The 12,640-nt window shown below is 39.2% G+C and overlaps 2 protein-coding genes across 2 annotated transcripts; one reads left to right on the forward strand and one right to left on the reverse strand.

The window, feature by feature from the left end:
• Nucleotides 1–450: 450 nt before the first annotated feature.
• parapinopsina (parapinopsin a) lies at nt 451–3,278 on the reverse strand. The gene is made up of 5 exons (XM_020930066.2): nt 3,011–3,278; nt 2,850–2,940; nt 2,386–2,623; nt 1,582–1,824; nt 451–597 (listed from the first exon to the last, which is right to left on the reverse strand). The coding sequence occupies exons 1-5, from the start codon at nt 3,240–3,242 to the stop codon at nt 457–459; spliced, it is 945 nt and encodes a 314-aa protein (XP_020785725.2). The 5' UTR covers nt 3,243–3,278; the 3' UTR covers nt 451–456.
• Nucleotides 3,279–4,173: 895 nt separating this feature from the next.
• ddx20 (DEAD (Asp-Glu-Ala-Asp) box polypeptide 20) lies at nt 4,174–8,893 on the forward strand. The gene is made up of 11 exons (XM_055166443.1): nt 4,174–4,393; nt 4,587–4,681; nt 5,271–5,439; nt 5,511–5,625; nt 5,715–5,857; nt 5,927–6,065; nt 6,169–6,227; nt 6,395–6,477; nt 6,570–6,675; nt 6,975–7,076; nt 7,712–8,893. The coding sequence occupies exons 1-11, from the start codon at nt 4,198–4,200 to the stop codon at nt 8,803–8,805; spliced, it is 2,301 nt and encodes a 766-aa protein (XP_055022418.1). The 5' UTR covers nt 4,174–4,197; the 3' UTR covers nt 8,806–8,893.
• Nucleotides 8,894–12,640: the final 3,747 nt, after the last annotated feature.

Consider the following 12,640-nt stretch of genomic DNA (forward strand, 5'->3'; position numbering starts at 1 on the left):
GAACATTCTGATTATAACCTATTTAAGTCAAAGACAAAATATTCCTTTTAGTAGCTATGTGTGTAAAGTATTTTGCACTATTAAGTAATCTTCTCAAGCAGCAGTTAATCCATTCTAGACACTACCCCAAATAACCCTGGGAAGACTCAAGATAAGGAAAAGCAGCTGTACACACACTCAAACAAATTTGGTTAAAAATATCATCTGTTTTATTCACAGTTCTTTGGAGTGCATCATCCTTATTTTAAACAAAAGTGAAATATATACAGAATGTTTAATTAGATAATAATATGAGCTAGATATTATCGGATAAAATTTGGTTATAGCAGTGATAAAAAACAACAACTTAACATTACACAAGCTTGAAACTGGTTGATACGTACAGGTTTCAAAATGTGAAAATTTAATTAATGGATGTTCTCCGTAATCTTAAGTTAAGTGAAATAAAATCCAGTTTTATTCCTTAAGCGATTCTTTGGGTGACACTCTTTGGCTCTTGCTGATGGAGGTTGCTGTCGTCTCTCCCTCTGAGAGCTGTGCCTCTGAGGCCCAGGGGTTCCACCCACACAGAATAGCAGGGACCGCATAGTTTTGAAACTATGAAGAAGATAAACATGCAGATTGATTATATTACTATGATTACACCAAGCCGAAGTAAAATAATGGTACATTATAAAGAGACCAGTATTGTATCAGTACTGAAGTTATAAGTTATGATAAATCCAAATCCACTTTATTTATACAGGAAATTTTACAAACTAAAGTCCTGCACAGAGATCATAACAATAAAAAAAGGTATAATTGCTAAAGATTTGATCGTACTAGTCCTAAAACAATAAAACCAGTATAAACACAGATAAAAGCAAAATCATAAAATAGCAATAAATAAGTAAAATAAATAAAGATAACTAAAAGACAGGGAACCACACAACTCACTCCGTGTTAAAAAAAAAAGTCAGAGAATCAAAGTATGCAAAAGATCAACTACTACCGAACACTATACAGATATTTTGTAAGTCCACCTCTTAAACCAATTTGCTTGTTGAGTTAAACTACAGCCTGCACATGGCTTAAAATAGTTCCTGTCTTATTTATTTACTTATTTATTACTTTTATACAGTGGTGGATGAAGTAGTAAATTTTGTTACTTAAGTAAAAGTACAGATAAAAAGCTAAAAATTTACTCAAGTAAAAGCAAGAATATCACATGACAAAATCTACATAGTAAAAGCAGCTGTACAAGTACCTGTATAAAAATGTACTTTAAAGAGTAAAAAGTAAAAGTATTTTGCAGAGATGCTTAGAACAATTAAAGATGAACTGTAGTGATTTTGACTTTTGCAGATTTTAAGTGATTCAATTGATTTCTTATTTTCTCTAGCTGCTTTGTGTATTTGGTTTCCTCAAAATTGTGATGTTAACTCAAAATAAATGTACTAAAAAAAGAAAGTTGTAGTGAAGTAAAAGTAAAAAGTATTCACTAAGTATAGATATGTAAAATTGGTACTTAGGTATTGTACTTTTACTTTTGTACTTTGTTACCTTCCATCACTGCTTTTAGACTTCTGACAGTGGACTTGCCTGTCTGTTCATGAAGATGTAGATGATGGGGTTGTAAACTGTGCTGCTCTTGGCCAGAAAGACAGGTATGGTGGCTATAACAGGGTCTATGTAGAGGGATGGGACCAGGATGATGGAGAGGGCCATGGAGGCGTACGGTAGCCACGTCAACAAGAAGGACAGCACCATGACGACCACCATCCGGGCCACCTGCACCTCCACACGTTGAGTACTGCCCCCCTCTGACACCTGCAGCTTAGTCACCTATAGCACAGTACACGGTTTATTGCATTATCACATTATCGCATTCTGTAGTAACTTTCATGTTGAAATAAATACAATATGCAAATGCAGAAGAAAGAGTATGTCACATTACTGTTACTGATGTGCTTTCAAAATCTCAGATGTTGTTGTACTGTTTGTTGTTTGTTGTTTACATGGACACAAAAAATTTGATTATTATTTAATTTCTGGAGTTATCTGAATATTGGAATTACAGTAATCCCTATGGTTTTGGCAAAAAGGACAAACTAATGTGGCAAAGAACAAACCCCGATGGAGTAATTTTTACATAAATTTTACTATGTCTTCCAAATACAGTTATTCTAATATATATATATATATATATATATATATATATATATATATATATATATATATATATATATATATATATATATATATGGGTAATTGACATACATCACAAGGTGTATTTGATTTCTCTTTGTAGACACACGCCAAAGATGAGAGAATGATTTGATCATTCTGGTTATCTGATTTCTACTGACCATGTAAATGTGCCCACTGTCTCCTTCAGTGCCTCACCTGTCGCAGGGTCCACAGCAGCCGTGAGTAGGACACCATGATGACAAAGAAGGGCAGGGTGAAGCAGAGGAAGAAGTACATGATGATGTAGGACATGTTGCCCATGTCCCGACTGTACCAGTTGGGGGCGCAGGAGGTCCTGATACCCTCCAGTTCATAACTGCCCCATCCAAAGAGAGGAGGAGTGTTCCAGATGAAAGACCAAACCCAGGACAGCACCACTCCGGCAACTGCATGTCTGTAATGAAGAAACTGTGTGCTCTGATTTATAATAGACACAAAATCAACCACTAGCAACCCCTACTCTGTAAACTAAACATTCAATCAGTACAACTTCTGATGGAGCCCAGCAACTGTGGGCTTTTGGTGAGCTAAAATTAATCAGAAAGCTATAATGACTTAACTGTTATTCTACCTTTATTTAATATAGAACTAGAGCAAATATACTTTGTAATAAAAATTACCTGGTTTGGAAGAGCACTGATCCCAAAGGGTAGCATACCACAACATAACGTTCAACAGAAATCACTGCTACAGTGCATAAACTTGCTATTCCTACAGAAAATATAAAACATACATATTTTAAACATGGTCAGCACAAAATATTTGCTTGGTATTGACTTACCAAAAAAAGCCACAGCAAAACCCTCTATGACACATCCAGCCCGTCCAAAGCTGAAGTATCCCATAGCAGTCATTACAGTGGTGGGTATTCCCCCCAAAACAGCACAGCCCAGGTCACAAACAGCCAGGTTAACTAGAGCATAGCTCAAGGGCTGCCTCAACTGTCTGTGTTTCACTGTCACAACAATTACCAAAACATTAAGAATGACCCCTGACACTGAGAAGACCCCCATTATGGCTGCAAGGACATTGTAGCCAGTTTGAGACAAAAAGGGTGTGTTGGCTGCATCTTCAGAAATATTTCTATGGAAGATCGCCATTTTGTTGTTTGGCAAATAAGAAAAAAGACTGTAAAAGTTTAAAGTTGTTCCCTAGATTAAAAAAACAAAAACAAAAAACAAGAATCTGACCTTATCTTTATACAAGTATTGACTATGTCTTCTCCAATGCTATCACAGTTGCTGGCCCTATCTGTGTGGCTGAAACGATGGGACCCTCTTAATAAACCATGTAGAGAGAGGAGGGACTTAAGATCACAATATTTAATTGTTGAAAAGCAAATCCTGGATTGTGCAGACATAATTCTGCCTAATATCTTCTAAGACTGCACTTTCCATAATTGGCAGAGGTCTTACATCTGATGATGATAAGGGTCTCAGAAAAACACAGTGTGCTTTAGAATTAAGCCCACTGTGTTTTCTTGAGGCTTGAGCTGTTTGTAGACTACAGAGCTGTTGTGTACAGAGGTTATAGGCATACAAATTCAATTGGGCATTTCGGTTTCTGGCTACCATAGTTCTAAAAGTTTATCTTACTATTTTTCCATGATTGCTAAAAACCTCTAAATTGGATAACACAACAAGAGGCCTCGGTGTATTAAACCAAATGGTTTAAATATTGTCAATTTAGCCTACTACAGATAAAATAAAATTTAAAAAATGCTTTTGTCTATGTGTCAAAAATTTTCCCAGACTCCTTGCTTTTTCCCCTGAAGATATTGATGAGATGCTGTGGATTTTTCTTTCAAAAGTTTCTTAATTAATAGGAAGTGTTAAAATGGTTCTTATCAAATTACCAAACTGCGTGCACTACATTTAGTTTGTTCCTCTTCCCTGTCACTAGAGGGCGCACACGCACCTCGCCTCTCCTTGAAGACCACGAGCTCGGCTCTGGTGGTAAACAGTAAAGATGGCGGCCTCCGTGAGGAGAGCTGCGCACGACATCGAAACGCGAAAACGAACCGACGATGTAGTTCTTTCTGAGAATATTAATTTCAGCTCTCTGCTCCTGTCCGAGCCTGTGCTCCAGGGCCTGTCTGCCGCGGGCTTTGAGAAGCCTTCCCCCATCCAGCTCAAAGCCATCCCGCTGGGCCGCTGCGGTCTCGGTGCGTTACGAACATGGGCCGAGTCCAGAATTACTGCGCATATGAACCACAGACGATGATATTATATATGATATTAACCCATGGAAATGCACTCACACGATTTCACACAGTTTAAAGTTTAGTTTGTCTCAGTGTGTTCCTGACAGAAGTTCATATGTAATTTGTCTTACTTAAATTAAATTGTGTTTTTCAGATTTGATTGTCCAGGCTAAGTCTGGAACGGGGAAGACATGTGTATTCTGTACAATCGCGCTGGACTCTCTGATATTGGAAAATCCTGCAACACAAGTAAGATAATGAGTGCCAACATTAATAATAAGTAACGCACACTATTCTTGATATATGCAAATTTTCTATAAAGATCATACAGAAAACACTGGATTTCAGACAAACAACAGCTAGTATAGCTCTTATTCACACAGACCATAGGATTTGTGAAGGTTGCAGGTTAGCACAGGAGTGTCCAAACGTTTTTCATCGAGGACCACATATTATTGAAACATATTCGAAGCGAAGGGCCACCAGTGGTCAGTACAGTGAGTAATTCAGATTGGTTCATTTCACACCAGCCACATCTTTAAAAAATCAAGATTACTTTCTATGATCAACTGGATTCAGCAGTAGGCCTGCTGGCCAGATTATCCCTTTGTTTTGCACTTGTAATCTGTAGTATTTAAGATGCCTGGAGTAGCGAGTATGGAAGGCACTAACATTGTTAAATCCTAAAACTTGCTTTCTGGTGTGGTGTAATCCTCTTTTCAAAGGGACTATAGAGGAGGACTGTCTCCCACCTGCTCTCTCCTAATCCTTTCCCAATCAAACACAAGTGGTTGTTAACATTTCACTTGTTAATCAAGCCAGTCTGTTCCTTCAACAGGTGCTTGTGCTGGCGCCAACACGAGAGATAGCCGTGCAAATTCACTCAGTGGTGATGGCTATAGGCTGTGCCATGGAGGGACTCGAATGCCACGTTTTTATTGGGGGCAGGCCTGTGAGTCAAGACAAGGCTCATTTAAAGAAGTGCCATATTGCTGTTGGCTCACCAGGTACAAGCCATAAAACACAATGCATTCTGAATGGCTCCTGATGTAATGCTTTGTACTTTCATTTTCCACAGGTCGTATTAAACAGCTTATTGAGTTAGGCATGTTGTCTACAGCTAGCATCAGACTGTTTGTGCTGGATGAGGCAGACAAACTACTGGAAGAAGGAAGTTTCCAAGAGCAGATAAAGTAAGAACAACACAGACATGTATACCACGCTCCTGTGTAACTTACAGTTTAATTGTTGGATGCTTAAATTTAAACATTATTCTGCACAGCTGGATATTCTCCTCTCTGCCAGTGACCAAACAGATGCTTGCTCTTTCTGCTACCTACCCAGAATCCCTTGCTCAGCATCTCACTCGCTACATGATCGAGCCCACATTTGTCAGACTAAACCTGAGTGATATGGGCCTTAAAGGTAACGTGGGAACTTGACGTGTGTTCTGCTTTTAAGGTTCAAGTTGTGTTTATAGTGTGATTTTCATAGGTTTAAAGCAGTATTACAAACTGGTACAGAGTCACCCTTTACCACACAAGATTTTTGAGGAAAAGGTGCAGCACTTGCTTGAACTTTTTTGTAAAATTCCATTCAACCAAGCTCTGGTGTTCTCCAACCTCCACACAAGGTCAGGCTGCATTTTGTAATATTTTAGTAGAGATTCAGATTGTAATGGATACACAGACAGTTTAAACTATGCTACGATGATGGCAGTTTCTTTGTTCTCTCAGGGCACAACATTTGGCAGATATTCTGTCCTCTAAAGGCTTACCTTCAGTCTGTATCTCAGGTGAGAAGTTTTCTTGCATCATATTTTACATTGTAAACAGTGCTTTGTCTTTACTATAATCTGTAATCTTACTAACACTTCACTGCACCCTAACCCTGTTGTGATAAAATCCTTATCATATATTTATAATTGTACAAAAGCTTGATATAGTGTAATAATACCTTCAGGTGGCCTGAGTCAGGACCAGAGACTGGAAGCAATGTCCAAATTGAAGCAGTATCAGTGCAGAGTGCTTATCTCCACTGACCTGGTAAGATGCCACCTCCAAGTTGCTTCTCCTGTCAAATATCATGGTAAAGTTGATGGTTTGTGTGATGATTCACATTAATGTGTTTTCACCAGACGGCCAGAGGTATAGATGCAGAAAAAGTGAACTTGGTCATAAACCTGGATGTGCCACAGGACTGGGAAACCTATATGCACCGCATTGGACGGGCTGGACGCTTTGGTAAATCTATTTTAATTTTAATTTTATTACTTTTATTACTTGCATGTTTTCAAACACACTTGATTTTCCCATATTACCTCTTGCTGGATTAGCTTCAGCTGTATTTAAGTAAGTTCTACTTCTGTAGAAAGGTCAATAGCTTCATAATCATCATGGATTTAATTATGATTACTTGGGATTACTTCTGTTTTAATGGAAAGAGGTCAATTCAATTCAGACTCTGAAAGGTTGTGCACATGCTAGTAACTAGAGCCATAATCAATAGCACAGTCTTCTGTCTTTTTTTTTTTTTTTTTTAGGCACTCAAGGGCTGGCTGTTACCTATTGTTGCCATGGGGAGGAGGAGAATAAGATGATGGCAATCTCTCAAAAGTGTGGCTTGAGTCTGTCTGCATTACCTTGTAAGTTCAGAACCTTCACATTTTTTGGGGAATATGGGTAGGACTTCAACATGCCTTTTTTGTTTAACTCAAGGACCAATTAAAATAAACAATAATTGCTTTTAGTTTAGTGTTATACTATATACGCTACCAGTCAAAAGTTTGGACTTTCATTTAACTAACAATTACATACATTGTAGATTTTCACACAAGGGATCAAAACTATTAATAACACTTATCAAGTGACAAAAACACCCACCCTTTTGCTTTGACCATTGCTCTTGGCATTCCCTGCATAGAGGAGAACCTAAAATGGAAAACATATTTATTGACTTATTTAACATTTTTGTCTTTGCTACATAATTCCATGATGTCTTCAGAACATATCTACAATGCAGAATGTGGAGAACATAAAGATAAAAACATTATTCCAAAACTTTTGACTGGTAGTGTATCTTCAAATTGTTATATACCTGCATTTTTCTTCTAACATCTAATGCTAATTTTCTTACTTCCATAATTACGATCACCATTCCTTTATTATGTTACCAGCTTTTTGAAATCAATCTTTCTAAATTATGATAATAAAGTCAAGTTAATGTGACTTGTGACATTAATTTATTTCTTAAATTGAGTGTGGTGATTGCTTTTTCTAGCCTCCCTGGAACCCGGTTTAATGGAGGAAGCCTGTGACTGGGATGTTTGCAGTGAAGCTTCCAATCCAGATGTGCCAACATTCCCAGTTGCCTCAAAGACTGAGAAAAAACACAGGACAACGGATGTGGTCAAACAGAAAGAATCTTCTACTAAGAGAAAAGACATTAAGGAAAGACTCAAACACAAACTGAATACTGAAAGAGATTTGGACTTGCACCCTCAAACTCAGGTATTGAGTCAGAAACCATCTAATCGCCATCCCATAGTCTCTCATGAATCGTCTCACAAAGAACAACAAGAGGCTCTGCCCAAGATCCCGTCTCTGAGTTCTTTCAAGACCTGTAACTCTCAGTTTGTAACATTTGAGGAAGCTGAGAGGGATTTTCAAAACTTTATTACCAAAGGTCTGGGCAGAACAGTAGAAGTTATCAGACAATATGGAGGAAGAGATGAAGGCAGCTCAGAAGATTTGAATGGATATACAGAGTCATTCACACTTGATGACAGTAGTACAAAGAGTGTGGTAGTAACTAGTGAATATAGAAAACAACAAATTTCACTCTCTGAATTGCCAAGTTCTCAGTCAGATATGGAGCAAAATGACATTGCAAAAGATTTTGATCAAAATGAAGAAAAGTCTGTTAAAAATGCTGCCATTGCCCCGAGCAAAAATGCTGTCAAACTAACATCAGTCAAACCAAAGAAAAGTTTGCAGACTGACAGCTTTTCAAATGACTCCTCTTACTTAGAGGAAGATGGAGTTAAAATGGGTGTTAAAATGAGCAGGCCAACAGACAAGACAGCAGCAGAAGAGTCTGAACAAACCCATTTTAGAAAGATCAAAAAAGAAAACCAAAAACATAAACAAAATGGTTTGGGGCGCAATAATAAAAGGAGAAATAGAGAGGCTGAACGCAAAGAGGAAGAGGAGGAGGAATCCAGTACAGATAGTTACTGGAGCATGTGGCACAGCTCATGGGATCAATACCATCCTTATCAGCAGTATGCATACCACAGCTACTACAGTGCAGCTCAGTGGATGGCAGCATATCGAATGAATGCAGTTTATATAGAAGAGCTTCTTAAGTATTGACTCTAAAATGACAGAAAGCACTTAAATAATATTTTGTGTTTGTTCAATAATGACACGTTTTTGTAATAAATTCATTAGTTTGAAGCAATATGTCTGAAATATCTTCCATGTTACTGATTGTTCCTTTTACTGTCTAAAGCCTACAGGGTTTGTCAATGATAGATTTAAAAATACTCCAAGTTGATTATTGGGTCATTTATTATTATTGTATTTCTCCATCAGACCAGTGGCTGGCCATTGCCCAAGATGCACCCCATACACAGGCCAAAGTTGGTGGGATACTGTCACAGTCAGAATACGGTTGGCATTGTGCACTTAACAAATATTTTTACAAGCCTTCTTCACTGTGCCTTTGTTTTCTAAGAAGATAAGCGGAGAGGTCACGATAACTACAAATAATTGTATGTCTCATTTAAAAGGACGTTGCAAGGTTAGACACATCCACGTCTCGTTCCTGATTACAAGCTTATCAACCAGTGCCCTGTAGTCTTCCAATCAGCGCGAGGCCCTTGATGAAACAAGTGCGCCGCGCAGTGCCACTTATTATAGCCTAACCATGTGTAGATTTTGGCCCCTTATTCAAATTATCAAGCATGGAAAGAGCATTTGTGTTCTGCGAGCCATGGCTGGATTATCCACAAAGTAAAGCCTTGCTCAGATCATGGGTGCACAAAGGTGGAATGACTCAAACTTTAATTTGAAGCCATGTGAAGAGAATGCTTTTCTTGTTTTTAACTGCACCATTTTAAGTCTGTCGCTAATTGTAGGTTTGCCTGGAAACCTGTGGGTTTGTTGGGTTGTTTTTCGGACTAAAAGCCTCCAAACTTGTAACAATGCTCTGCTGGTGAGTCTCGCGGTCAGTGACCTCCTCAAGTGCTCCGTGGACACACCGTTGCTCCTCTTCACTTTCCTTCACTACGGTAAAAGCGCGCTGCCGTCCGTGTCCGTGTGCACTCTGCAGCAGTTCACCTACGCCTTGTGCAGCTGTGTCCAGCTGCTCACGCTGGTCAGCATCAGCGTGGAGCGCTTCCAGGCCATCGCCTTCCCGTTTCAGACTGAGAAGAGGAGACTACGAGTCCGCCTCTGGATAATGTCTATCTGGGCATGGGGCTTGTTTCTGGCTCTGGTTTCACTCATGTTGTCCAAAAACGCACTTTTCTACATGCTCTGTCGGCCGCATATGGTGTGGGCCAACGAGGGACACGGCCAGTACTCTGACCCGTTTGGACCTTACGTTCTTGTGCCTGTGTGGGCAATGTCTTTAGTCGTCATTATCATACATTATGTTCGCATATTTAAAGTTGTGAGACAACACCGGAAAAAAGTGTTCAGCCGCGGCGTACAGCTGAGACCAGCAGTGTCCGCACACGTGTGGGACCTGCTCAGTGCGCCTCCTCACGCGGGGCCCTTCAGATCTCTGCCCGCGGTGTCCTCCAGCAGCCCGTTTCCCGCTCGCCGGGGCATGCTGCTCGGGCCCCAAGAGGGCGGCTCCACTGACGGCTCACAGGGCGTAGGCTCCAAGGCTCCGGAGATTGTGGGAGCGGTGTGTCTGCTCACACCAGGCGCCAGGGAACGGGGCAAGAAACAGATGGAGGGAAGACTGGCCCAGCGCTTTGGATACATCATCATCGCCTTCACACTCTTCTGGGTGCCCATCGTGGTAGTTCTGCTGATGCATGTCTTCTTAGGGCAGGAGTCGAGCAGAGTGAGTCTTTAGACACACTAACCCGTCCCTGTTAGGACAATATCTTTTTCATATCTCTGACAATGTTGTCTACCTGCTATTTTGTTTAATAATAAAATGCTATGTTAGATGGCTATTGGTCAAAACATTTTGCCATGCCTTCTTTCAACCAAGGCTAATATACTTCTACTTTTATTTTAATACATTGACAAATATGTAGGCTTACTTTACCATATTACCATGAATAGAGTTTTCAGGTTTTCATAATAGGACTCTGACAATTTTATTTCACTTGAATAATTGATCTGACCAGAACTGAAGAAGCAGTTTGGATGAGCTGTGAAATGTCTTTGATCAAAAACTTTTGTCCAGTTGACAGAACTGAATTTTTCTTTTGCTTTGACTTGAATACATTTGTTGCTAAAATGTCATTTATACCCAAGTAAGGAAATATCTAACATCTTCACTGCTGTAGTTCTTCTGTAGTTTATTTTGTACATACTCAAACAATAATCCATAAGTAGTGAATTAATCATTTATTTTCCAGACCCTGCTGGAGCTGGAAACCTCAGCAGTGGTACTGACGTGTGTGCAGGCTGCTGTGGACCCTCTCATCTACACACTGGTCACCAGGCAATTTCGCTCTGAAATCAGCAAGATCCTCTCCTCCATCCCTGGCTGTCATATTAAGTGATAAGTTTAGATTTGCAAGACATTTGGATGGTACCTTTCAGTGTAAGTCAGAAGAATCAGACTTTCCACAAAGAGATGGAGACAGGTAAAGGCCAGAACCCACAGACTCTGTATTTGTGGCAGATATTGATGTTTTATCAGGCGCTTCACAGTTGGGACACAAGACAAGGTCATAAATAATAGCCAACACCTGACAAGATACGCACAGCAGTAGTCTCAACAACGACAGGTGGCATAAGAGGGAAAAGCAAAAGAGTGAAGAAAACTGTCATAGGCCATAAAGGGACAATCAAAGGAGCACAGAATACAGAGAGACGAGTAATACAAGTACAGACTTCTGTTCTAAATAATAGTACAGTTCTTTGACACTGAGTAAAAGAATACAAAGTCTGTTTTTGAAATGTGACACAACATGACTTATCTTGAAACAGGGAAGTAAGAAATTAAATCCTTGTAATCACAGTCCAGAAAACATTATAAAGTGAATCACGCTTCCTGTTTCATACCCTGTTACAATGTCTGAAAGAAATGTTACAAAGCCATTTTAAAAGTACACCAAAAGAGGTCATGATATGTGCTTGTCTGTTCTGTTAATTCACTGTCTAACTCTATGCTGTATCTAGGCAGTTGTTTTTTTACTGTGCGTTATATTGATACTGCATTATAGCAAGTAACCACTAAAAGGGATGTGTAATAAGTATTTCCCATTTTGAATCAAATACTAACATACTGTACATTAATGACCACACTAGTCTATCAGTGTATCAGTATTATGGCTATTGAATAACATCTGCTTATTTTTAAATTCTCTATTTTACTACTTAAAACATCTTGTACAATGTCATTTATTTGAGCTACTTTCACTGGGTGTATAATTTGGCTAATTTATTTATTGCTTGAAAATCATAACAATGACTGATTGTAGAGAGCTGCTATTTCTGAGCCTTTCCAGTCTCAAGAGGATGTGTGCTTACAGTATCTCACCTCACTTCTGTAAAGCTAAAGGTGGTGCTTTGTCTACCAGGGCTACAGCTGTTCTTCAGTGCTATACCGAGACCTAAGATGAGGTCACTGACAAAGATAGAGCTATAATGTTGGCCTCGCAATGACATTTAAGATGAAAAGGCTGACAAAGCGGCTTTAAATAGGAGGTTTTCAGCGCTAAAAGGTCGGTGTTCATCGTTACAAAGGTCAATTCTGAAAGGCTGTGATAGGAGACATATGGTCCAGTGCTGCAAGAGGGGGGAAATTTTAAATACAAAATGGGACATATACAGGCAAAACATCATGACCATCAGTTTATTTCTGTTGAATTCTATGTTATATTATGTTGATCTAACCCATGTTTCCTATAAGAACTAGCATCTCCTTCAGTAATTTGAGTTAAGGGTAGTGTACCGGTAGTCTTTGCAAACTCAGATACTAACTCATGCAAACCTGGAACACCTGATAAAAGAT

This window comes from Boleophthalmus pectinirostris, unplaced genomic scaffold (assembly GCF_026225935.1).
Source record: "Boleophthalmus pectinirostris isolate CB_2022bp ecotype Guang Dong unplaced genomic scaffold, ASM2622593v1 HiC_scaffold_8, whole genome shotgun sequence".
NCBI classification, from domain to species: Eukaryota; Metazoa; Chordata; class Actinopteri; order Gobiiformes; family Gobiidae; genus Boleophthalmus; species Boleophthalmus pectinirostris.

Coding starts and splice junctions, on each gene's coding strand:
- ddx20 (XM_055166443.1), top strand. CDS start 4,198: ATGGCGGCCTCCGTGAGGAGAGCTGCGCACGACATCGAAACGCGAAAA. Junction 5,858..5,926: donor GAGTGATATGGGCCTTAAAG/GTAACGTGGGAA, acceptor TGATTTTCATAG/GTTTAAAGCAGTATTACAAA. Junction 6,066..6,168: donor TTCTCCAACCTCCACACAAG/GTCAGGCTGCAT, acceptor TTGTTCTCTCAG/GGCACAACATTTGGCAGATA.
- parapinopsina (XM_020930066.2), bottom strand. CDS start 3,242: ATGGGGGTCTTCTCAGTGTCAGGGGTCATTCTTAATGTTTTGGTAATT. Junction 2,941..3,010: donor TTTTGCTGTGGCTTTTTTTG/GTAAGTCAATAC, acceptor TATTTTCTGTAG/GAATAGCAAGTTTATGCACT. Junction 2,624..2,849: donor TCAGTGCTCTTCCAAACCAG/GTAATTTTTATT, acceptor TCTTCATTACAG/ACATGCAGTTGCCGGAGTGG.